This window comes from Numenius arquata, chromosome 1, assembly GCF_964106895.1.
Source record: "Numenius arquata chromosome 1, bNumArq3.hap1.1, whole genome shotgun sequence".
Taxonomy (NCBI): domain Eukaryota; kingdom Metazoa; phylum Chordata; class Aves; order Charadriiformes; family Scolopacidae; genus Numenius; species Numenius arquata.
In genome coordinates this window covers 127,038,203-127,063,659 of record NC_133576.1, presented here as the reverse complement: position 1 = coordinate 127,063,659, position 25,457 = coordinate 127,038,203, and the positions used below count along the sequence as shown (strand labels likewise).

At 38.6% G+C, this 25,457-nt stretch overlaps 1 protein-coding gene across 1 annotated transcript in view; it reads left to right on the top strand.

Moving 5' to 3' along the window:
* CNTN5 (contactin 5) overlaps window positions 1–15,481 on the top strand; it is a 273,540-nt gene extending 258,059 nt beyond the window's left edge. The window contains exons 19-23 of the mRNA XM_074150159.1: window positions 871–980; window positions 10,783–10,969; window positions 11,429–11,541; window positions 12,950–13,118; window positions 15,378–15,481. Of these exons, the coding sequence (XP_074006260.1) occupies window positions 871–980; window positions 10,783–10,969; window positions 11,429–11,541; window positions 12,950–13,118; window positions 15,378–15,481 (683 nt within the window). The remainder of the gene's footprint in view (window positions 1–870; window positions 981–10,782; window positions 10,970–11,428; window positions 11,542–12,949; window positions 13,119–15,377) is intronic.
* The last annotated feature ends 9,976 nt before the right edge of the window (window positions 15,482–25,457 follow it).

Sequence of the window (25,457 nt, the reverse complement as noted above, 5' to 3'; positions counted from 1 at the left end):
GCCTGCGGCAACACTGTTTGGCATGTGTGATGTGCAAAGCATCCTGCAGCCCCAACCCCCCAGCGTGTACCCTGGCTGTATCCCAGCAGCACTGAAGGACACCCGCCCTGGCTGTAGGGCAAGGAAGGTCCTCTGCTCCAAATAATCAAGAGGTCAGGACTGCAGAGTGTCCTGTGAATAGCATGGAGATAGAAACATGGACCAATGGTAATAACACAGGTAGTCAGAGAGACAAATCCTAGGTCTTAAAGCCTTCTTTAGAAAAGTGTGCATCCCAGGCCTAAATCAGGAGATACTTCACAGCACAGAGAGGATGGCATGCCCCAAACACTGCTGTCCGTGACTTCAAGGCCATAATAGCATAGTCCTGAAAATTTCTTTTAAGTAGCATTTCATTACATCTCTGGGCATCAATTCTTACTTGGTATGACTCCAGAGCAGGACCGACTGAGCACCCCAGCAAGGTATCGCTCATCCCAAGCTGACAGAACGGCACTAAAAAGCCAGGAGGAGAATGAATGCTCCATTTACTGCTGAAGTCAGGCTGATCAAGGTGTATGAAAGGGGTGTGTGGAAGCAGGGAGGGCATTTACAAATATTAAAGATTTTTTTTTAAATCATAGACAAGAGACTGTCATGGTTTGCTGCACCTGTTATCAGTGATGAGATATTGATGTAGCATGACACAAATAAAGACAACAATAAAAATCTCTTCATCTTGTTCAGTTTTTCATGTTCCCTGTAATGTCATGCCTTCTTGTGAGTATTAAGGTAGAATAAAGGAAGTAAATGACAGTTTCAGATGGAGTGTTTTTGATAAATACAAGTTGTTACAGTGGAGGTTTATTGTTTCAATTTTTCTTAATACAGAACCCACTGCTGCTCCCATCGATGTCAAAGCTACGAGTTTGTCTGTATCAGAGATTCTTGTTGCGTGGAAACATATTAAAGAAAGTCTAGGAAGACCACAGGGATTTGAGGTATGAACACAGAATATCATAATGAGAAGTCTTGTTGCTTTTGCTAGCGTTGCATTCTGTTAACATGTGCAGCAGTGAAACTTCAATAGAAATTATGCTCATTTTAGCATACATACTACTACCTGTAGAACAATGGTCAAATCTATAGCACTGGCACATCTTTTATTTATTTGTGCTTGAAAACTCTTCAACACCCGTTCTTATAACATCTCTTTGACACTTCAAAAATAGCTGAAAGAACTGCAAGTGACCTAGCATGCCTCTCTCACAGGCTGGGTAAGATTAGGTATTGACTGTTTCCAGCTCTAGTGACCAGTTCAAACTTGTTATTTACTGAGACCAATCAACACAGAGGAAGGAAAGAGCCTCTGCCATCCATTTGTTCTCATCCTGCAGTGGCCGGGGGACATCTGCTGGGCAGACGGCAAAAGGTCAGACGTCAAGAGGAGAAGCAGCAGCAGCACCCATCACAAATAAATCTCTGCTTAGACAGCCCTTCCTGACTTGGGAAAGAGAACTGGCCCTGGCAATGGACCTTCTCGTGCTTTTGGACCCAGTTGTAGCTTTGGAACCAGTTTACAATCCAAACCTCCAGGAACAGATCAGATCTAGGACTAAATCTATCCTTTGGGGCCACCACAACCCATCCTGACCTTGTTGTTCAGGCTATGCTGCTCCTCATGAATTAGCTCAGCTAGACACAATTTACTGATTTTGGGGTAGAGGTTATTTGACTGTTTTGGTCCTTTAGAGAATACTGACTCTTTCCCAATTCTCTACAGTAAAAATGAAAAGAAGGGAAACAAGTAAGTCTGAGGCAGATACCAATGATATGGATGTCTAAACCCATCTTGTGATCTGCTAGCACAGAGTGTCTCCCTGGCAGCATGTCCAGACAGGACCTTGGGGCTGGTGGCCATCATTGATGGCCTTAGGAAGGAAACTTATGTGCCCAGGCAGCACCAGAGCCACCACACTCTCCAGCACAGCCTGGCCTTGACCAGGACAACATGTTCACCCCGCAGCTTAGACACAGTCAGTATTTTTTTACCTCATTTGCTATAGCTTCTTGATACTTAGACACTCCCGTATTGCTCTCCAGCGTAGTCCAAGCAGGCTGTGACCATGATGTGTCCCCTCAGGTCTCTCATCTGTCCAGGCCTCTTTCCCATAAATGTCTCCATGCCAAACTCTGCAAACTCTCTTGTACTTTACCCTCACTTCTTCCTTACATTAAACATGTTTTAACCTCTTTGCATATGGCTTGCTTCATGCAACAAAAGTGATACCTAACCGTTTTACCTTTAGAACTGTGATATATAAGGAGAACAAAACTGTGATTCTGTGATTCTGTATTTGATAGAGATGATATTCACCTTGCAAATGTTATCCCTTTCCACGTTGAAGTGTTCCACTTGCTACTAACTTTTGTCTTCAATTTCCAGGCCAGTCTTTCATTCTCTGAAATAACTTACTCGCTTCACCCTGTATTTTTCTCTTCAGAAAGGTGGCTGTTTTGTTACACCCTCTCAGATATCTTGACGTCTTTTAAATTACACCTACTGTTTTTACTTTTATTCTCATTCCATTGATCACATTGATTCTCAAAATGTTCTATTAACTTTGTTTTTTTTAAATAAAAATAGATTTTCTTTCTAAAGGTGAAAATTATTTCTCTATATACTTATTTTTTCATAACTTGGATGTATTTTGCATTTACCTGCTTATCACATAACACTTCCCTTAGCTCTACAGATGTGTCCTGGTGACAGGTGGCTTTTACAGGTAGGACAGTGGTCTCTTTCCACATTAGAGGTCTTCCACGGAGCCGTCCTGTCTTGGAAAGTGCTTAGACACTTGGAGTTCAGCATACTGTGACCCCAACTGTAACACTCACTTGCTCTACTTCTCTCATTGACTTCTTAGGAATGAATTTGGAAATTCTTATTGATATAGCAGGGGTTATTAACATCTAACCTCATTAATAATTTGGCTCCTCACTGTGCTGTACACCAATTTTAGGATTCTAGCATGAAGATTACAGATTAAATGTTTCAAGCCAGGAACCTGCAGTTGACAGAACAAAGAAATTAATTATAATTATAAAAATGAAAATACTTCACTGCTCCTTTCTACCTCATCCCATGAGGGAAGTAGAGGAGCCTTCTGAGGTACTACTTTTATCTAGGGAGAGGATGGTGCTTTTTTTCTCCCCTTGCCCCCCTTTTCCCTCTTTATTTGTTTAGCCAGAATTTCTCTGCCCACTTTCTGATAGAATCTTTCAGGGAGTAATTTGTTCTTTTCTGTCCTCATTCACAGGAAGAATTATGATCAGGGCAACACTTACTCAATAAACAGAAGAGTAAATGCGTCTCTCCTGCATGATTCAGCAGGACAGAATGCAATCTGGTTCTAGCAGGATGGTATTGCTAGATTTTTTCAGTTCCATTTTTGGGAAGGATTTCATCAAAATGACTTACAGGATCAGTATAGTGCATCAACACATTACAGTATTCACTTAGGAACACTAAGTCCACACTATCAGCCCAATTTTGCTAACATACTGACAGTTTCTCTTTAAAGCATCCTCTCAGTGCAAAAAAAGGAAGGACTCTGTATAGTAAGACACTGGAGCTAAACTCCCCCAAAAAACCCCAAAAGTATGGAGCAGCTTTATGCTTTTCATATGATTCACTTTCTTCAGCTTCTGTGAACATTATTTTAATTTAAAAACTGATTTTGAAAGTTTTATCATATGTATTACAGTGCAGAACTTAGCCTGTAGTACTCCAGCAGTGTAGCACTCCACTTAATTCACAAATAGAAAATAGCTAACATACAGAAATCTAGTGACTTTGATAAAATGATGAATGATTTATGTTTTTTTAATCAAGTTTTTCCTAATGTAGAGTTACTGGGGACCACAAGTAAAATGTTGCCTTCAATTCAAATGGAATGTAAAATAAGCTGACTAGCCACTCTGTTTTCATGTCGCAATTTGTATTCTGCCTGTGGTCACCACAGCAGTGACAACCACCTACACGGTCTTCACATTTCCTGGCCTTTTAGCAGCAGAATTATAAAAGAGGGAGCTATTTTTTTTTATGTTTGGGCTCTAATCAACAAAAGTGACAGAATATTTGCTACATATGGACAAGTTTGCAGTGACCCACTTTCACTCCAGCCCTGTTTGCACTTTGTACTAAGGAGTAATGAAAGGCAAAGTAACTTGTCCAATTTCACATTGTCATCCATGAAAGGCAGTGTTAACTGTTATGTCACATGAGTTTTATGCAAGGTTTGCTGTACTCATTTGCATCTTCCAAAGCACATATTATTCCTGACTTCAGTACAGATTTGTCAGCTGTCCGCCCGACCTTACTAAGCATATGTCAGCTCCACTCTGATAAAGTAGAAGTAGCTCAAAAACTTTGTCAGGAATGGTAGAAAAATATAGTGTATGGTTCATACTTATTGTTTAGAATCCATAACCTGAAGGTTATAAAATCTATTTCAGCCCTAGGCAGTATTTTCTTTGTCACTCATTACTGGTAGGGAAAGGAAAGGGAAAGAATTACTGGCTGAAAGAACAGATATCTTTTTTTTTTCTTTTTCCTTTTCCAGAAAATCAAGGGTAATACTTAAGTATAGATCACAAAGCTCATGTCATTTTCACTGGAATACCCCAAGGTATAGGAGCTTAACTAACCTAATCAAAAGATCGACTTGCAAGAACAAAAAAATATAAAAATTTTCAGAGAGGACTACTTGACATAATAACGTGTTTATGTCATATTCTGTCTTTTCAAAGAGAAATATTCAAGAGTTTTTGCTGTTTCTCGGATGTACTTTATCTGTTTTTACAGTAGAACAGAAAATTACTACGAGGTACTAGGATGTGTTTGGGTTTTTTTCAAATTTAGTGAAGTACACTTTGAAGTAATTTAGAAAGAATATATGGATGTTTCTACCAGAGGCTGGTAAAGCAAGACAGAAGAAAAAGAGGACTTCATGTTTCACCAGCCTGAATACCGATATACCAGACTTCACTTTTGGAATGAATTAATTTTTCCAAACACAAAATTAGCAGTTGGATAGTTTTATGTGTGAGTCAATTTTGCCTACAAAGTTACTCGAATGTTAATTCATACCCCTCTGAAATCCTGAAAATTGTAAGCAGGATTTTATAGCACAGTTGTACCACTGCTTTTCAAGTGTTTAAAGTACGGATCACATTCGAGATCTGTCATGAGGGCCTCAAGAGAGCCATACCCTTTGCAATCTCTGTATCACGAATTGTTACAAGACTACTAGCTTTCTATTACCTAAAATCAGAAACCTAGATAATTATTGATTTTTCATTACAAAATATGACTAGATATTTTTTGATAGTCCTCAAGGTTGAGGTACAATACCAGTCTTCGTCCCATGTGCATTTGGGACTATGTGGGACAAGAGAGTATCTGAGAAAAGAGGAGGAGGATGTAAGCTACTCCAGAGAAGACCCCAGAACCTAGGAGTGCTGAACAGTGTTTTCTTTCTTCTTTTCTGTCTTGTTTTGGTGAGGGGGAAGGATCTGAGGTTGATTGATTGACCTTTTTGCAGGAACCTCTCATCTTGTTCTGAAGGACCGTCACACCATTGTCTTGAGATGATATAAAAACCAGCAGTAGGTGATACAAAGAGCACATCTCCTGTCCTAAGCTCTTGCTTCTACTGTTACAGTTGTGCCAGCACCAACATTTGCAGGACTGCAGTGTGTCAGTTCATGGAGCTGATTGGTTTTCTGATAATGATAATTAAAACAGTTTTAATGAAATCTGAATTTTTTTATTTTTTTTTTAGGGCTAGCAGCAGTTCTTTCAGCTCATCGCTCTCTATCCCCTAGCACTTTCTGTACTCTGATATCTCTTCAAGCTCATTTTCAGTTATGTCAGTACTTTGATGCTAGCAAAGACTCAATTAGAGATTGTATGTCAGTTTCTGTGTTTGTCCACTTCGATTCATCCTACCTAATTTAGGCTCTTACTTAAAATGCCTAATTTGTAGCTTTAATTCTCTGTGGTCAACAGAAAAAGTATCCAGACAGTAACTGACTGCTGAGTTTAGAGAAAAGGGCCTGCAACTAGATCACATGAATTTATACCAAAGTGCTATTATACATACCCTAGAAACCAATTTGGGAAAAAGAGTAACATTATTTAAATATCTTTTAACATGAAACTTCAAGGAAGTAGCCTGTAAGTATGAGGGACAGAAAAATTTTAGATGGAAACATTTTTAATGTGATGGTTTGCTTTTAATGATTGCTTAATCCATGATCAGGACAAAGCAGCTTGTATGTTCCTGCATCTCCCCTATTCAGTTGTTTAAATATCATTATTGCTTTCTCTCTGGCTCGAAGAGATGGGTCTCAGAATCAGATGAAAAACAACAGAAAGCCCAGCAAAAATGTAAAACCTCACAAACAGTAATGCATTAAACAGATAAAATGTGTTGTTCCACCCCCCCTCCCTGGCTTTTTCTTTTGTTTTTAAAATATAGGCTACCCTTTTGTGATTTATGCTCCATGCTATATCAAAATTCAAAGTTATCATTAATGAAAACCTACCCTAAGTGTCATAAATCCCTTCTGAGCAGTATAAATTAAGCTAACAGAAAATAGGAAGATTTAAAAAACAAAACTCAAAGACATAGAACTGTAAATAAACAATCCCTCTATTTTAAGAAATATGTCCAGCACTTTTAACATCAGCAGTATCTTCATTTTGGTTCAAACTGCTACGTTCCCCCACCATCAACCTCAGTCAACAATTATTGGAGTTCTTTTTTTTTTATAAACATTTTTCCCTTTAGTTCATTTGGCCATCAACAAATGGATGTGTGCATTAAGAAAGAAAGAGAAAAGCATTTTTTCAGATCAAAGTCTAAACTCACCTGGCAAACCTTAAAGGGGAATTTTAAAAGCAGAGACCAAACACTTACGGGCTTTGAAGTACAGAAGAAACTGAAATAGAAGCACTGCCAAATTGCATTTCATGCTCTTCCTGCTTAATACAGTATATTAATTCCCACAAGAATATCCCTTTGCCAAGGGAGAACACCTTTGCCATGTGGTGCAGCAGAACTTGTAGGGAACATGTCAGAGTTACTTTTGCAGACTTAACATTTGCAAAACATAATTAGTATCCAAACTGATAATGCCGAATAAGCAGTGGTGGAGAGCATTTCCAAACACATGAAAAATATCAAAAGGGCTGAGTTATGCTCCTAGCTTTCTTCCACATTCATCAGGTTTTAATATTTATATAGTCCTAACACCAATATTTGGAAAATAGAACCAGGATTTCACTACTTCAGTTGCATTTCCGCCCCTGCTTCTGTCCACCTGTGTAAGCTTGGGCAAGTCACTTTTCCTTACTGACCATTTCCCTGTTGGATCCTCAGCAGACCTCACTAACTGGATGATGGGGTCTGCAGGACATGTGCTGCCCCACACTACCTTTTCACACAGTACTTAATACTATGTGGTTCTCATCACTGTATTGTCAAGTTTGCAAAGATTCATTGCTAGTAAAAGGAAAGGAATCTGACTACCCAAGAGGAAATAAGCATTGGAGGTTCAGTCCTAGTGTGTGAATAAAGGGTTGCTGATTTTTTTTTTCTTTCCAAGAAAGATGTGACTAGGTGTTACTTCAGATACCAACAGGGCCGGTCAAGCACTCAGCTAGCAAAATACCTCAGTCAATCACATTTGTTTCAATAAGAAGTGGTGACTACAGCTAGATTTGCTATCTATCTGAGCTGTAATTAACCTAAGAATTAAAGTAACAGCATTTTAATATGAGATAATGCAGGCATACTAAAAAGATATTCGCATAAATTTTACAACTCAAAAAGTAGACTTTGAGTTGGCACAAACTCAATCAAAGTTAACAGACCCACTTTAATCAAGTGAAGATATGACCTCAAATGTGTATTTTTGCAGCCAGGTCTTTCCAGATTTTTATTTTTTTTTAAATGACAGTCCTAGTGCAATTATTAAAGGTCATCATTGTACTTATTGGTCTTATTTTCCTATGAACCCCTTGGGTTTTTTGGTTCACCATTTTCTGGGATACATGCACAAGAGTGCTGTATTGTCCGTGACCTTTCTCTCAGAGGAGAAGTTATCCAGATATAATATGAATAACTTATTATGAAATAACCAACTTCAAAGAAAAGGTCAAAATGTGGAATAAATGCAAGTATGTCTCAGCATGAATAACGGTAAGCTGAATATAGGTCTTTGAGTGGCACATTAGTGACATCTCCTGTTAGGGAAAATAGGGCCCCATGAGAATTACCTTACTTGTGTAGGTCACCTAGATACATTAAAAAGAGACAGTACTGCTTTTTCCCAGTTATGCCCTGCATATACTTTGTCCCTGAGGAGAGAAACTAGTCAAATTCCTCACTCAGCTCTGTAAACTCTTTGAGATTATGATAAATTCAGTAGAGGTACCACAAATATAAACTAAGAGCCACCAAAGACAATTTAGGTGGTTTATGTCTGAAAAGGAAGGGCATAAACAATCTGTCAAAATTGCATTTACCAGAAACCTGTTTATATCCAAGAACTAAAACTGAATCCACTTCCTTCTTTTTCTTCAGATAAGATTTTTCAGAAGAATGAAAGATTTCCTTCAGTGTTAGGTCATTTTCTATTCATTATAATTATCACAGAATCACAGAATCTTCTTGGTTGGAAGGGACCTTTGAGATCATCAAGTCCAACCAACAAAAAAACAAAATAAAAAACAAAACAAAAAAAAACAAAAGAAAACAAACAAAACAAAACAAACAAACAAAAAAAAAACAACCCCAAAAAAAACCCCAACACCAAACACCAAAACCAAAACAAAATAAATGCCCACAACCACACACCACACCCACCCACAATCTCGGGCACTAGAGCATGCCCTGAAGTGCCATGTCTACACGTTTCTTAAATACCTCCAGGGATGGTGGCTCCACCACCTCCCTGGGCAGGCTGTTCCAGTGCCTGATCACCCTCTCAGTAAAGTAATTCTTCCTAATATCTAATCTAAACCTCCCCTGCCGCAACTTCAGACCATTTCCTCTGGTCCTGTCATTATTCGCTTGGGAGAAGAGGCCAACACCCACCTCTCTACAACTTCCTTTCATGTAGTTGTAGAGGGCAATGCGGTCTCCCCTCAGCCTCCTCTTCTCCAAACTAAACATGCCCAGTTCCCTCAGCCTCTCCTCATATGACTTGTTCTCTAGACCCCTCACCAGCTTGGTGGCTCTCCTCTGGACATGCTCCAGCAGCTCAGTGTCCTTCCTGTAGTGAGGGGCCCAGAACTGAACACAGCACTCGAGGTGAGACCTCACCAGGGCCAAGAACAGAGGCACGATCACTTCCCTACTCCTGCTGGCCACGCTATTCCTGATACAGGCCAGGATGCCATTCGCCTTCTTGGCCACCTGGGCACATTGCTGCTCATGTTAAGCCGGCTGTCCACCGATCCCCCCAGGTCCTTTTCTGCCGGGCAGCTCTCCAGCCACTCTTCCCCAAGCCTGTAGCGTTGCCTGGGGTTGTTTTGACCGAAATGCAGGACCCGGCACTCGGCTTTATTAAACCTCATCCCATTGGCCTTGGCCCATCGATCCAACCTGTCCAGGTCCCTCTGTAGAGCCCGCCGACCCTCAAGCAGATCAACACTCCCACCTAGCTTGGTGTCATCTGCAAACTTACTGAGGGTGCACTCAATCCCCTTATCTAGATCATCAATAAAGATATTAAACAAGACTGGCCCCAACACTGAGCCCTGAGGGACACCACTGGTGACCGGCCGCCAACTGGATTTCACCCCATTAATTACAACTCTCTGGGTACGGCCATCCAGCCAGTTTTTTACCCAGTGAAGAGTACACTTGTCTATACCGTGATTTGCCAGCTTCTTCAGGAGAACGCTGTGGGGGACGGTGTCAAAGGCCTTACCAAAGTCCAGGTAGACAACATCCACAGCCTTCCCTGCATCGAGAAGGCGGGTCACATGGTCATAGAAAGAGATCAAGTTGGTTAAGCAGGACCTCCCTTTCATAAACCCATGCTGGCTGCCCCTGATCCCTCGGCTGCCCTGTACTTGCTGTGAGAGCTCACTCAAGATGATCCTCTCCATGATCTTTCCTGGTACTGAGGTCAGACTGATAGGCCTATAGTTTCCCGGATCCTCCTTCTGGCCCTTCTTGTAGACGGGCGTCACATTGGCCACCCTCCAGTCATCTGGTACCTCTCCTCTTGACCAGGATTGTTGATAGAAATATGAGATAGAATTACGAGAAATCTTGCGGCCCTGAGTTGCACAGGGCCAGGAAGGGAATATTGCTCACAATGCTTCTTAACTGATGTGGTCAGAGCTTTCCAGGGTGAAGGCAGGTTTTCTGGTGACCTACCAGAGGATGAGCTCTCCTTGAGTTCTCTGAAATACTTTTGACTTCCTGTCGATGTTCATTCTCTGCTCTCCCATCTTATAGTTACCTCTTCTTGTGCCAGTACACAGCAATTCAATGTGTTTCAGGTAATACCACCATATTCTGAGTCTTCCCATTTTGAAGAAGTGAGAATTGCTTGGCTCTGACATCAGACTGCAAATCCCATGTGTTTAAAAGGGCTTGATGATCAGGCAAAAGGCAGAAATGGCAAAAAGACCCTCCACAGGATAACAAATATGAGCATCTAGAAGCATGAGCTTCCTGGATGCCTATGTTAATCCTTCACTTGGTTGCTTGTTGGCAGGTTGGTTACTGGAAGGACATGGAGCAGGAAGAAGCAGCAGAAAAGGTCAAAACTGAAGGAAATGAATCATCCATCCTCCTGACAGGATTGGAAGGAAACACATTATATCACCTAACAGTGAGGGCATACAACGCTGCAGGGTATGGACCACCTAGCACTGCTGTGCGTGCAGCAACCAAGAAGTCCCGTAAGTGATCTCAGTAACTTTGCTCAAAGGGAGAAGTCAGGGAGCAACCTCTGCCTTCTTGGGTTTTCCTTTAAGAAGAGCGTATAAAATCAGGAATCATGTATAGTTTTGATTCATCGCTTTGCTTTTATATTTAGACATGAATTCATATGACTTTGCATTCATAACAAAGGTTATCTTCCTAGAAACAAGACATTTGTGACAAAGAAGGGATAGAAAATAATTTAAATTCATAATCTCTGTGGAGTTTATGGGGTGGGCTGAATAAATAAAACCACAATCTATTAAATGACTAACCTGCTGCAAAAAAAAAAAATGTCTTTTAAAATTTCAGCTAGATTTGGGAGCCTCCTAACACAACCAGTTGTAAATGTAATAAAAGATTGAAATATTTTTCTTTTGATTTTAAGGAAACTACCTATAAACTCTATTGATGTACATGCTATTTTTTCTCCTCAGCTCCCAGCCAAGCACCAAGCAATATTATGTGGATACAGGATGGCTCTCATGTGTCTCTTGGGTGGGAGCCAGTCAGACCTCTAGCTAATGAATCTGATGTAATGGGTTATAAGGTGAGTGCTTTCCCTTCCTTGCTCACCTTTCTCTCTTCTAAATGACTACTCCTCTTCCCTGTTGGCTTTTTTCCCTTTCTTGTTTTTCTGTGTGAATAAAGTATGCTGTACAGACTGTCTGCAATCAGTTCTCACTATGAAAAGCAATAAATAAAATTGAAAAGAGCATAATGGTCTAACATTTACTGTGTTGTGATTTTCAACTACTGATTATAAACTGAGTAAGCTCCATCTGAGGGGATCAGTCCGTCATATCTGACTCAGAAGCGCTATTAATAAGACCAGCCTGCAATGACATTCCTACTAACACTTCAATTTAACTGTGTTTGCAATAGGATCTAGAGAAATGCAGAAGAATGAGGTATCTTAATGTGACATTAAAATTAATATTTTTATGGAGCAGAAACACAAATACTTCACTTTGGTTTGTGATCATGTTGGTCATGTTCAACAATCAGTGATGATAACATCTGGCATTTAAAGTTTTGGAGTTTTAAAGAGTAAAATACATATTAACTCTTAAATAACAAGTAGTAAGAAATAATGGAATTCACTGCAACCTATTAACTCAAAGCAGATTTATTTCAATGTTTTTACAGAGGTGTGGTTGGGTTGGTTTTGGTTTTTTTTTTTGAAGCATATATACGATCATTTCTATAGACTGCAATCTGATATTCCCTCTGATACATCAGGAAATATCACCAAGAAAGTGTAAAATGTTTCAAATAAACCAGAAACTGCTTTAACATATATCAGAATATCTGAGATTCTGAAAAAGTTCAGTTGAGTACTTTGCTTTTTTACATCTCTCTGATCTTTTCAATTTTATCTGGGAACAGAAACTTACACAGAAGTACCAAAAAGTACCAAAAAGACAGCTATGTACTCACTTGCTCTCCTCCCACGTGCCATAAGCTTGTACTGAGTTTCACAGGAGATAAAGGGATAGATCTGAGCTATTCTCAGTTGACTTAGCCAGCTCAGGTAAACATACTAAGGACATTATTTAGGGCATTTTCTTTACATTTGAAGTTGAGTTCTTGAGCCAAAAATGTGAATATCTACATGGATTTGGGGATAAGAATTTTAATCAAATGGAACCTAAAATGCATTTAGAAGAAAGTTTGGAGAAAAAATTGTGTAACACCTATATGCTATATCTTCACACTGGATCATAATCAATGTTCTTTCATGTGCATTAATTGCTAATATACTTTGCTATTATTGTTTTTAAGCCAGTGGAGGGAGGAGAGAGTAAAAGCAGATGACTGTTCAAATATAATATCAAGAAATCCTTAATGAAATACTTAACATTTCAGAAGCACTTAACATTTCAGTTATTTACACAAAATGTCTGGTATATGACTTGAATGACCACTATGACCACTATCTACTTTATTGACCATAGGTATTATTTAGGCAAGAAGGCCAGAGCAACAGTCAAGTTATAGAAACGCAGAAAACCTCTGCAGTGGTACTTCTTCCTGATGTTGGTGTCTACATCATTGAGGTGTGTGCAGTCAGCGAAGGAGGGGATGGGACTGCGAGTCCCCAGATCAGAGTTCCGTCTTTTTCAGGTATGGGTACACTTATATTTGGAAGAGGGGTAATTATAGCAGTGCTCATTAACGCTATTATAGAATCACAGAATCATAGAATGGTTCAGGTTGGAAGGGACCTTAAAGATCACCAAGTTCCAGCCCCCCTGCCATTATTCTCCACCTGAAAAAAATATTCTCACAATTCTCTAGCTATTAGATAAAATCATTAATCAGAGTCTTTAGTTCTATGCTGAAACAAAGGTATCTAGTGCCATTTGAGATGCTCAAGAGTATCTGAGGCATCCATGTGGGGCTAATGAACAAAAGAGAGGATTTACAGGAAACCTCTCTCTAGAATAACACCTGGAAACCTAATTTATGTCTACATGTGCACTAGGTGTCTCAAATAGCAATATTGTCAGCGGAGATGTAATCCATACAAACTGACAGTGGAGCCTAGACAGCAATTCAGCTGATCTTCTGAATTTAAATATGCAGACATAGGCACATAAAGGCATATGAGACGTCCTAAGGTATCCCAAACATTTGCACAGACCTGGCAGATGGGATGTGGGACTTAGATGATACACACACAATTCTGGACCACCAGCCAGAGGTGTAGTATCCAACACAGCTAATACAGCATGCTTTTAGGGAGCTGAACCCTCTGTATGTGCCTAACCTGAATTTCTCTGTAGGTTCCACTGACTCCCTTGAGTAGATATTTATTAAATTATTAAAATATTACATTATTAATGTATCATCATGAAGTAAATTATGATGTCTGGCTTCTATTTCCTCAGTAACTGTAATACGTTGAAAGAATTTAAAGTATCAATATTACACAGGTAAGAAAGGGATGGAAGGATTAGTGACATGAACAACCAGAAAATAACATTGTCTTTTGCCTAAACACAACAAGGCATCTTAATTCTAACTTTCTGCTAACACTTTAAAATTCTACTAAACATTGCTTTTTAGTCCTTAAGGAGTACTAACCAAAAATGGGAGGCTGAAACTTCAATCTAGACCTAAATTTCAGTTCTAACCTATTCACAAACTACAGTGCTATCATCAGAATGCAAAAGACACCAACCCTTACTCCATGGAATATTTGTTTAATCTGTCTTTTGAGCCATAACTCTAGGGACAAAATCTTTCATTCCTTCTAAACTGATATTTTTGATTAGACTATACACAACAGAGCAGTTCCACTTAGGACAACTGTGATCCAAAGAAACCCAGTCTGGTTCACTTCCTGTCCTGTGATCTGTTGCCACCGCCAGCCCATAGTATATTTCCCCCTAGTACAGCTTTTTAAGTGACTACTGTGATCTAAAATGACTGGGCTATTGGGCAAAAGACCACTTTTTCCTCTACACAGACATCCAGATCAATGGCTAGCTTTCATTCCTTGTTTCAGAAAGAACATTTGTGACTATGACTGAGGGCATCTTCTGCAGTCTGAGTCTTTTTGAGGATTAAGTGTTCTGGCTTCAACTGCGACAGAGTTAATTTTCTGCCTATGACTGCTATATTTCAGATTTGGTATTAAAGGAATGTCAATAATGCATGTTGTTTTAGTTGTTGCTAGGTATATTTATAGCATTCAAGGATGTCTTTCAGCTTCCCATAGAAACTGAGAAGGAGCACAGGCAGAACAAACGAACAGCCGATGGAATATTTTGTACCGCAGATGTCATGCTCAGTGTAAAATGGGGGTTGGCTGGGGGGCAGGAATTTGCCATCAGTGCTTGGGATGGTGTGAATTCACCAATTTACCGGGTGGTGAGAGTGACTTGTGTCATTATTGTTATTGTTGTTGTTGCTATTTTCCTTTTCTGATATTGTTCCATTAAACTGTCTTTATCTCAACCCATGAGGGGGTTTTTTCCCCTCCCTTTCCCTTCCTTTTCTCCCTCTTCTCCCTGCACCTCTGGCGGGGGGAGGAGGAGAACTGCGCAAGCAGCATGGTTCTAGCTCCTGGCTCAGGTTAAACCATGATATTAAGGCATAAAACCACATACCTTTTTGGAATGTCCTATTCATTTGCCAACTCGATATGAGGATTCAGCATGTGAGTTTCTGTAGATACCATCATAAAATCCCCTATTTCCTCATGTCTGCGCAGGGAGCCTATTTTGTGATTGCAGTTATCACAAGGTAATCCGTTGCCTAAAAGTCAGGCTTTTGCTGAGCATAATAGAATACAAGTTTTGGGTAAAATCTAGTACTTAAATGTACTGAGAGCTGTTTGCATCATTTGTTCCTTAATTACTTTGCTTTTCATTTCAGGAGGGAAAGTAACAAGTGCTCAATCCACCTTACATGTGTTGTCCACTTCCTCGTCCTCTGTAATATTGCTTTTGGCACTGATGGTTCCATCAACCTCATGGTGAAGACTGCAGACTTTGTTGTTGTTGTTATTTGTTTGCTTTAGCTTGATGACACCAAGGGATGGAGTTTTATGTCCGTGGAGAAGCTGGAAAACCAAGCTAATTCTTAAAGACCCATAGAAATGCCTGTGGTGCACTTAAAGGAGTATTGAAGACACGGTCAATAATTCATCAGGTTTTTTTCTCTTCATTTTTTGTAAAAGTCCTCTGGGGAGGGGACACTTCCTGGCCCAAAAATATGCAGATTGTATGTAATAAATTTTTGTAAGGAAATGTAATTTCTGTCAAACGTATTTTACTTTTTCAATATGTTTGATTTTGGTGACCCCAGTCATGTACCATTTGGTGTTAAACAGTGGTGTCTAGTACAGTACATCTGTTTGGTTTGGAAAAAAATTCTTTTTTAAATATAGAACAAAGTTTGATACAGCATTGTCGAACACTTTTCTTGCATCCCCTATGACTGGCTGTTCCAACTGAAAAGAGAGAAAAATATAGTTTAGATACACAGCTCACTGCAAAAGTATAGAGGATTTGTTCTGAAAATGTATGAATATGTATTTAATTAGCAAAAAGAATTGTCAATACTAGACAGCACCCTCAGAAAGTGGCAAAAAGGAGCAGAAAAGAAGGCCATTTATTTTATTGCAAGGTAAACGGAAAATGATTAAACATAAACTTAAAAGGAAACAAGTTTTTTTTTATCAAACACCACATGATTTAATGTCAAATGAATCAAACATTTATTTTAAATAGCAAATAAAAAGTTAATTACTACTATATATGACAATGAAAACTCCACTAGGCATTTAAATTAGTCTGCTAAGTGGACAAATAAAGCAATCCAAGGAGATAAACCAACTTTTTCCAACCACTTCTGAGTTGTAACTTTCTTTTTTCCTCTGGATCCATTTTTTATTAACATTCTATGCTTTAAATATCTTGTAATCAATTTGAAGTGTATAAGAAAGCATATTAGGGAAAGTATATTGACATTTTTTGGAATGTAATCACTCACATACATACGGACTCCAGTAGGATATATTTTGGAGAATGCTGTGTCTAAAAAAAAATACTTGGATAAGTGCTACTGAGCATCATTCCAGTTATTTAGCTAATTGGCTCTATTTCTATAGCTCACTAGAGATTATTCTTGTAGGGACTGTGTGCTATCAGTTTTAATCCCCACTTTTTGCTATACCAAACAATTTTTCACTCAATAGAAAATTTAGACAATTTTTCTACATTGGAAGGCCTTTCTGCATATTGGCACCTGAATCAAAATAATCCCCAGTGTATATGGTGTGTGTGTTTGTACAACTATGGTGTGCATGGTGTTATGAGGGAGGGTGTTTTACTGCCATGGGTCTAGCAATCGCACTTAGGATGAACATTCCCTTACCTGGGAAAAATCAAGTCAAAAGAGTTTAACAGGCAAGTCCTAATAGCGCAGTTCTTCTAGCTGTCCATCCCTCTAAAAGTTTTGATGCAAATCTATTTGGGTTCATGGGTTCTGGGTCTAAAATGTTATTATTTTGCCAGCTCATTAGCAAAATAATACTTGGCATTTAGTTAGTACGCTCTGTGCCCTTTCTTAGCAGCTTTAAAAAAGTAGCCAAGAAAGCACAACACACATCAAGTGCTTGGTAGGGAAAAAGCTGACTGATGACTAAATTCTTTTTTCTTTTGAATATTTTATCCATAAAATTTTTCAGAGATGGTTAAACTCAAATCTTTATTACCCACTAATATTTTAAATAACTTTCTAAAAAATAGTTTTTAAATTTACTTAGTCACCATGTTGCTAGGAAAACAAAGGCAGGATAGCTAGCCCAACACAGACTGCAGATATGGACAGAAGGGGACTCTCTTTATCTCCACTTCTGGAAAAGCCTTTGAGATCAAAGAAAGGGAGGTGGGTTGTACGTTGCTGAAAGAGCAAACTCATAGCAAATAGCTACCTACTGTCGTTTGTAAAACAGCAAAGTTGCTACTGTGCAGAGAACTTGCATTTGCAAACCATTGTCTTTAAAAGGTTAAAATAAACAAAAATAAATTGATGAACCAAAAAGCAAAATGGCTATTTTATAAATTAGTTGAGCATAATTTCCTCTATTTTTTATACAGTTGCTTGCCAATGCAGTTTATTTCAGAGTATTCAAAAAGGCTACAGTCACTGCTGGTGGCATTTTGGTCAAATAACTTTCTGAATACAATAAATGGCTATGCTTTATAAGAAGTATGAAAGTTCAATAAGGAGATAGAGCTGCATCTAGTTATATCTCAGTCTCTGGTGTCAAGATACAGATAGAAATACTGAACATACCATCAGGTAATGTAGTTGTATTGCAGGGACAAAAAGGGGTATGTTTTATATTCAACATGAACAGACTATGTATTTTGCATCTTAAATATATTAATAAACATGTTTTAAATGTTTAAGTACCTATGTATTACCTATTTGTTACTTTGTAGAAGATGTTTCCTTATCATGACATACTATTTTTAGTTGCAATGGAGAGGTCTTTCCTTTTTCATGTAAAAGATTGTAATAGTGCAGTCTAGTGTCACTGAGAAGGCTGTATTTTTGTATAATGCCACAAGACCTGTTTGGAAAAAGGTAATTAGAAAGAAACTTTGTTTTGCAGACCAAAAGAAAGATACTGTCATGGCCCATATCAAAATGTTAGATATATTGTATACAATCTGTATATACGCTATATATAATGGTATATACGATGTGGAAGACACAGTAATATAATAGTTCCTGTGTACTGTTCTTGTAACATTAGATCTTTTTAATAAATAATTCTCTTTTTATTGACTTTTATCTTATCTCCTGTCAGCTCCTGAATTGTATTCATAGAGGATAGAGTGACACAAACATTTTGGATTCTAACAGCAACAACCTTTTAATTACATGACTTTCAAGAAAAAAATGATGAATCTGCAATAGTGAATGTGGACAATGCAGCCATTAAAATAAAAAAATATTTTTTGGCATCTTTCTAATATCACATATGTGTTGGTTTTCCTGTGTAGATATTACTTTTATAGTTAAATAACTGAAAGGTGCAAGAAGGCTAGAACTCTCAACATGGAACTATACCTATCAAAAATTGCAAAATAAGTCCACACATGAACTTCGGAGATAAAAGCTCTCTGCATTTAAAAAAATAATCAGGAAAAGAAGTGCTTTGCAAGGAAGCCACTAAGGGCAATCCTCTATATAATGAAGTATTACCTAATTTATGGGACCACTCTGGCATGTATAACATTCTTTCCGGTGTCACGATACCCCATGGCCATGCAGATGCAAAAGCACAGTGTGCCCATTTCATGCTCAAGTGAAAAGTTTAGGTTTTTTGCCTTATATTCGAAATACTTTGCGTGATAAATCACAACAAAAAAGCTTTCAAAAATATACATACCCTTTTGGAGGAAAAAAATGTAATAATGGATGATCCAATTACAGCAAATATTTTTCTTTTTTCATAGTTTTAGTTGTGTTTTTAATAATCTCCAATCACGTATTTATGAAATGCATATTTATAGGAGTAAATGACTTTGCAACACATTACGGAGTCAAAAAGCACATTTTGGAAATAAAAATAGATTGCTACAGTCACCATTTGAACTGAGATTTCAATTACAAAAAGGGTATGGCTTAAGTAGCATATTATATCAGGACTTCCGTTAAATTAGTTATGAATGTCACAGAAAATTCCAATGACCTGGTTTTGCTGACATGGAGAACGGTGCGTATTGAAAATCCATATCCTATCAGAACTTCTACCAAACTGCAACCCACTCCTGCCCTTTTATGGCCATCAGCCTAGTGCCTCTGAAGATGAAAGATGTTTTCCTTCTTAATTACTTCCTATGCTATCAAGCAAAACAATGTCAGGGATAAGAGAAAATGAAGAGCATTTTATTACAACAGGTTAGTTGGCTTTAGGTTATTACAAACAGCCTCCCGAAGCATGTCTACACACAGGCTGCTTCCAGAAATACAGACCCAGAGTTTGCTCAAAGACTTTTCTCTCCGTTCTGGTAAAGACAGACCTGAGCACTGACTTTGCCTTTATTGTGGTACATCTTTTTAATACTTTAAACAAGATAACGATAATGAACATATATTAAAGACTCACAAGCCTAGAAGAAAAATCTGTGGAAAATTTCAGTATTGACATTACGTATTAAAGGGGTCAGTTGCTTAAGCAAACTAGCACAGATGTTTAGATGCGCAGCTATTCTTCCTTCCTCTGCTCCTTTTCTGCTGTCAGACTATTAATTAAACACCCCAACCTGTATAAGGAACCTACTCAGTCATCAGAAGAAACTGATACAGAACTTGTGATGTGTCTTGGTTCATCTTTTACTATGATGAAATAGATACGTCTGGCTAGAGAAAAATACCCTCCTTTTTGGTATGTTGGGTTTGGTTTTTTTCACTTTTAAGCTCAAACTCATCAATTCTAAAAAAATATAGAATAAAAACATAAGAGAGTCTTCCTGAAAGATAGTTTCCAAGATGAATAGCAAAGGCTGGCTCTATGTCTGTTAATCACAAATAAATGTATTCAGCATATTTTGATTTTCATATAGAAAGTAAATGAGAAAATGCATCAATTTCCTTTCAGTAACAGAAAATGTGAATAAAAAGATACTGAAAGTATCTGAAACATATCTGGGTCAAAGTTTTAGCAGGTACAATTTTACTCTAAGGTGCATTGCTCTGATGCCTGGTGGAGCAAGCGTTTTCATTTCATAATGACACCATCTCTTATCTTCTACAAAAGGGACTTTTTAAGATAGGTTAGTAAAACAGGGTAGTCTTCCTGATTTTCCTTTAAAAATTCACCATGTGGAGAGACTGGCTGACTCAGAAAAGAAGCCTCATTTCAATTGCTTAGTTTTGTATAATTTAATCCCTTATTTTTGAGTAATATATACATCCAAATCTATCATTATTTTGGAGTCATTCTAGGTGATGACAACATTTTATATGTATGTTTGTTTAAATTAATGTTTCAGATGTGCTTTAGGTGAAAAAAATTAACGTCCAATCTGCTGTGACCATTAATTTATAACACATGAGCTGTCAGATGATCAGTGCAGGTAATGCGTAAACCTAGTACTACGGGCACAGTTCCCCATGAGGATGACCTGGAGTTCACCCAGCCTCTTGACCTAGCAGTGTTTGCCTTCCAACAAGCCATCTGAAAGGGTGAGCCTTTTCCCTTCCAAACATACAGGAGAGCAAGCATTTTTCCCCATCTGAGAATGGGGAAACTCTCAAAAAAACTAAGCTAGGTTACCACTGTGTTGGGTTGCTATCTGTCAACATCTTCTGACTTTCTCAGGGGAATAGAAGATAATCCCACAGTTTTTGAATCGTAAGTGAAAGGAATTTCATCACTACAAGTTTTTCATAAAACAGCATGTGAATACCCAGAGTACCTACGAAAGAAAATATCAGTCTTAAATGCTCTTCCCAAAAGCTTTGGCCATTCAATGCAGAAGATAAATCTGGCAGGTTGCTGACTGAATGTATTATTGCGGCATGAGAAACAGGCTTGCAGTGGAAGAAAACTCATCAGATTTTTAGGTCATAAATGGCTGGAATATTGCTGGATCTCTGCAAGTTTGCTTTGCAGAATGGTAGTCTTTCCTTTTGGATCATTTTTTATTGGACTCAAACATTTCTTGAAAGTTTCTGATTTACTAAGAGCTACGACACTGAAAGTCCTTCACCACAAGAGATCTGCATGACATGCAGAAACAAACCCTGCAACTCGAATAGAGTTATAAAGCAGGTATGTTTATTGCGGCACCGGGTGCAAGGGAGATTTCTCCTCCTAACTTGCACACCGGCTCGTAAAACAAGCATCTATTTATGATAAAAAGCATACATATTCATTAATGTGGGCTGGGTTATTATAATTAATTCTAAGAAAAGGCGTTACTATTCTAATTATTTCTAGGAACTCATTATCATAAGTCTCCTCCCCTTGCCACATGCGTACTGTCACCTGGTGGTCGTGGGCTGGGGTCTTCTGGAGGAAGGCTCATAGTCTTCTTCACCGTGTACTTTTACCTTTGGCTTAGAATGCTGGGCTGGCTGGACCCCAAACCACGAAACTAGTCCCGACCAGATGGACACTTTATCCAGACAATTGGGTTCCTCCTTAGCATACAGGCTGTTCCTGCTATCTTATACACAAGGCCAGCTCCTTATCTTGGAATCTGGGCTCCGAGCTCTGTTCTTTGCCAAGCTGTACTAAATCTACACTAACGACCTTTAACCATTCATTCTCTGAATCATGCAGCACCTTAAACCTTGGTGTGACAGCACATTGCCAACCATGCTCCATTAGCTCAAGCAGAGCTACTCCCACAACTCTTCCCTCCACCAAGAAAATATTTACCTTCATGAACTATGGTGAGGTGGCGAGGCATTTCTGTTCTTAAGTGGCTGCTGAACTCTTTCTTACTTCTAGTCAAAGAGTACAGCTGTTAAGATACTGTAAATATCTTTAAAAGGTGAGAAAAATATGGGGGAAAAAGCTCCAAAAGCCAGTAGTTCTTGTATAGACCAGTAAACAAGCCAAACCCAAAATGAAACTATGTGACTCATAATCTTCTCCATCCGGATGATGGGGGGGAGAGGGAGGCGGGGGGGAGGAGAGATCTGTTACACTCCACCCCCAGCTTAATCTGTTGATTTTCAGTAGAATAGGATCTGTGTTGGCATAAAACCTTTTCACAAGGCTCTCAGCAAGATGCTATAGAGGAGGAACACCAGCCAGGAAAAGGGAGCAACAAGCTTTCTGTCTGTTTTGTGGCTGATGCTGACAGTTTTACAGAGCTCAGGAGTAAGGTGAGAAACATCTGGCCAATTTATATCTCCTTTGGACACCTGTGTCTCAAAATGATGATGAAACTAAGCCCTTTCAGGTAATTAAATGACGGGTAATGTTGAAGCACTCCAAAAGGACTGCACAAAAGAGAGTGAGGGAAGAAAAAGGCACCAAGTACATTTCAGTGCCAATAAATGTGAGGTGAAGAAAATGTAAACTGTGCTTACATCATGCTGAGTGTAGAACTGACAGGTGAAACTCAGGAAAAGGGACTTTAAGCAATCTCAAAGGGAGTAATAAACTCATGGCTCACCATATGGCACCTGCTAGAAAGCAGTAAAAGTTGGGAATCTTCAGGAAGGTTATGAAGAGCAAGATGAAACAACACCTTTCTGCAAGACAAAATTTTGGTTTTATCATAGTACTGGTACTGTGTGCACTTGAGGTCTCCACAGCTCAAAAAGGACATAATAGTGAGAGTGAAGAGAAAGATAAGTAAAATGATCAGGAGTATCATCTAGAATATCTGCTGTCTGGGGAGAGGCTAAAAGGACTAGGACTTCTCAGTTTGGAGACAAGTGGGCAAAGGATGTAAGAAGCTGTCACACTCCAACTGCCTCTGCCATTGTTCTTTCCTCTGCAATGAACAAAGCACTAAAAAAGTTTGTGAAAGACTGACTCCCAAATATCCTCCTTCTCCTGTTTGGAAACTGTGGAACACAAGTGCTTTAAATTCAAAGTTAGAGACCCCACTTTATCTGTCCAATGAATATTGAACTATTCACACAAAAAGCTCCAAGACTGAAAAGAGGTTATTTCAGGATATCCCTTATTTCCAGGGCCAGAGCAATCAAATCTACTCCCAGACCCATGATACTAGTCAGAAAGAAAAGGCATTTGAGATCTGTGAAATCCTCAGCTGGATTTTTAAATCATTTGTGGTAACAGAAGAAAAAACATGTCTGCCTCTGTTTTACAATGGGACACTCACAGAAATACATAGAAACTTGTGAGTGTACCCAGGATAATTAAATCACCCCTCCCACATGGACATAAAATGTAAGAGCTGGATCTCTGGAATCAAAGTCCAGCATTTCCAACACCGATTACCTTTAAATGCTTATTGTTATTGTTCTAATTATTACTGTTTATGCTGTAACCTTATGGTAGTGCTTGCAGGCCATCTTTGTCACCTGCTAATAACTACTCAACTGAAGACTATAAAAGAAAAAGCACAAAACTCTAAGGATCTTCCTATTCCTGTATAGTTTCTTTAGCTAGACACAGAGCCTGGGGGGGCCGGGGGGGGGGCGGGTTAGGCAAGACAGGAAAGCAAAAGCAAATATCTATTCTTACTGTTTTATGAGTAACAACATCACATTCACTGCCAGACCATCAGAGAATGGGGGAAATGAAAATGCAGCATTTTTACTTTCTCTTTTATGCTGAATACACTAAGTGGAATGATTTGGGTATAATGTAGAAAAGATGCCAGATTGATGTAGGTTATAATTTTAAAACTAAGTTTTCTGCTTCTGAGTACACACATACTCACTAATTAACTTGAACAGCAGTTTATAAGACCAGTTTTGACTCTGCCCATTTAATGAGCAAAATCCAATCAACCACCCTGTTAGCGTAAATGGAAAATACATGTCTGCAAGAATGATAAATAACTGATTGCCATAGTGATTAGCATAACGTGCCTCCTGGGAAGCTACTTGGCATTCAGTTCTCACTAGCACTTTTTAAGGATTGATACAAGTCTTGGTGTGCTTTGCATTGGACTTTCAGCTTGTTTAAATAGGAAGACATCTTTCTAGATCTGATGACTGACATTTCCATTTTGAACTTTTACATTTCTGTTTATAGGAAAATGAATCATATTTTTCAAACTGTTGTGGGTGTTTTCACATAAAATGTATGTTTGGCTCATTCCATTAAAAAAAAATCCAAGTTTATTTTTAGTGGTCCCAGATGCTCCAAGAATTATAGCTGAGCTAAACTAGCCTCAGTAAAGCTGTTGCTGACTCGCAGTTAAGCAACCTAGTGACTTTGAAGGCTGTATACTCTACTCTGGAAGTTTTCAGACCCATTGTATAATTAAACTTTCTGGGCTGTTGAGGCATCCAGACATTAAATACATCAGATGATCCCCTGGATTAAAAAAAATGGGTGATATTTTGAATATACTTTAGGTAATTTGAAATGCTACTAACAGAGCACAGAATATCTATATTTCAAAAATGGGCAATTCAGCTACTCTTTTTAGTTCCTTAGCTCCAGTTCCAATTAGGACTGTGCTTTAGTGTATTGGTCCATATTTTTAACATATTAGCTTCTTCAATATCAGACAAAATCCCCTTCAGACACAAAATAAATCTGGGAGGCTTCCCAGGAGGTTGCCATGCCTGTCACAGGATTGACTGAACTGTGGGCAAAGCTACTCCTGGACTGCAGGATCTGGGGTCACCATCTCAGACTGGGTCAATAGAGATGCATCGATTGTTTCTTCCATCTTGCATCTGTAGGGGTTCACTTCAGCCCAAAAGAGCTGTGTTGCAAATAAATTCTATTTAAATTCTGTGAGTTAATATGACAAACTTGAATTAACTGATTAGGAAAAACAAGCAACTCATATATTCAACTTCCAGAGAGGCACAGTGAAGACCAGAAGGGAGGGAAATTATCTCTCAAGATAGCATAAAACTGTTCCCTGAGTTCCTAAGGATAGGCACTAAGCTATCGTTCCCAGGGAGCACCCTATATAAATAAAAATATTGCATTCAGTGTTTTCAAAAACTGGGCTATCTCCACAGCAGCATCTAAACATACAAACAAATTGTCAATTCAAGGAACCCATATAGGAAACTGGGATCTCACTGATCACAAATATGGTGGAAACAAAAGTGAGAAATGAATGCAGGAAAGTGTAATAAAAGAGATTTAAAAAAAAAAAAAAATCTTCCAAAGCACACTATTTTACATGTCAGAAACTGCATAATATTTGCTGGGAAAGAAAAAAGGTTCCAGCAAAGAACAAATTAACTTAAATTTCTTATCTGTCTGGTGAACTTGAAATGTTTCTTGGCCATTCTTCCATTATTAAATATTGA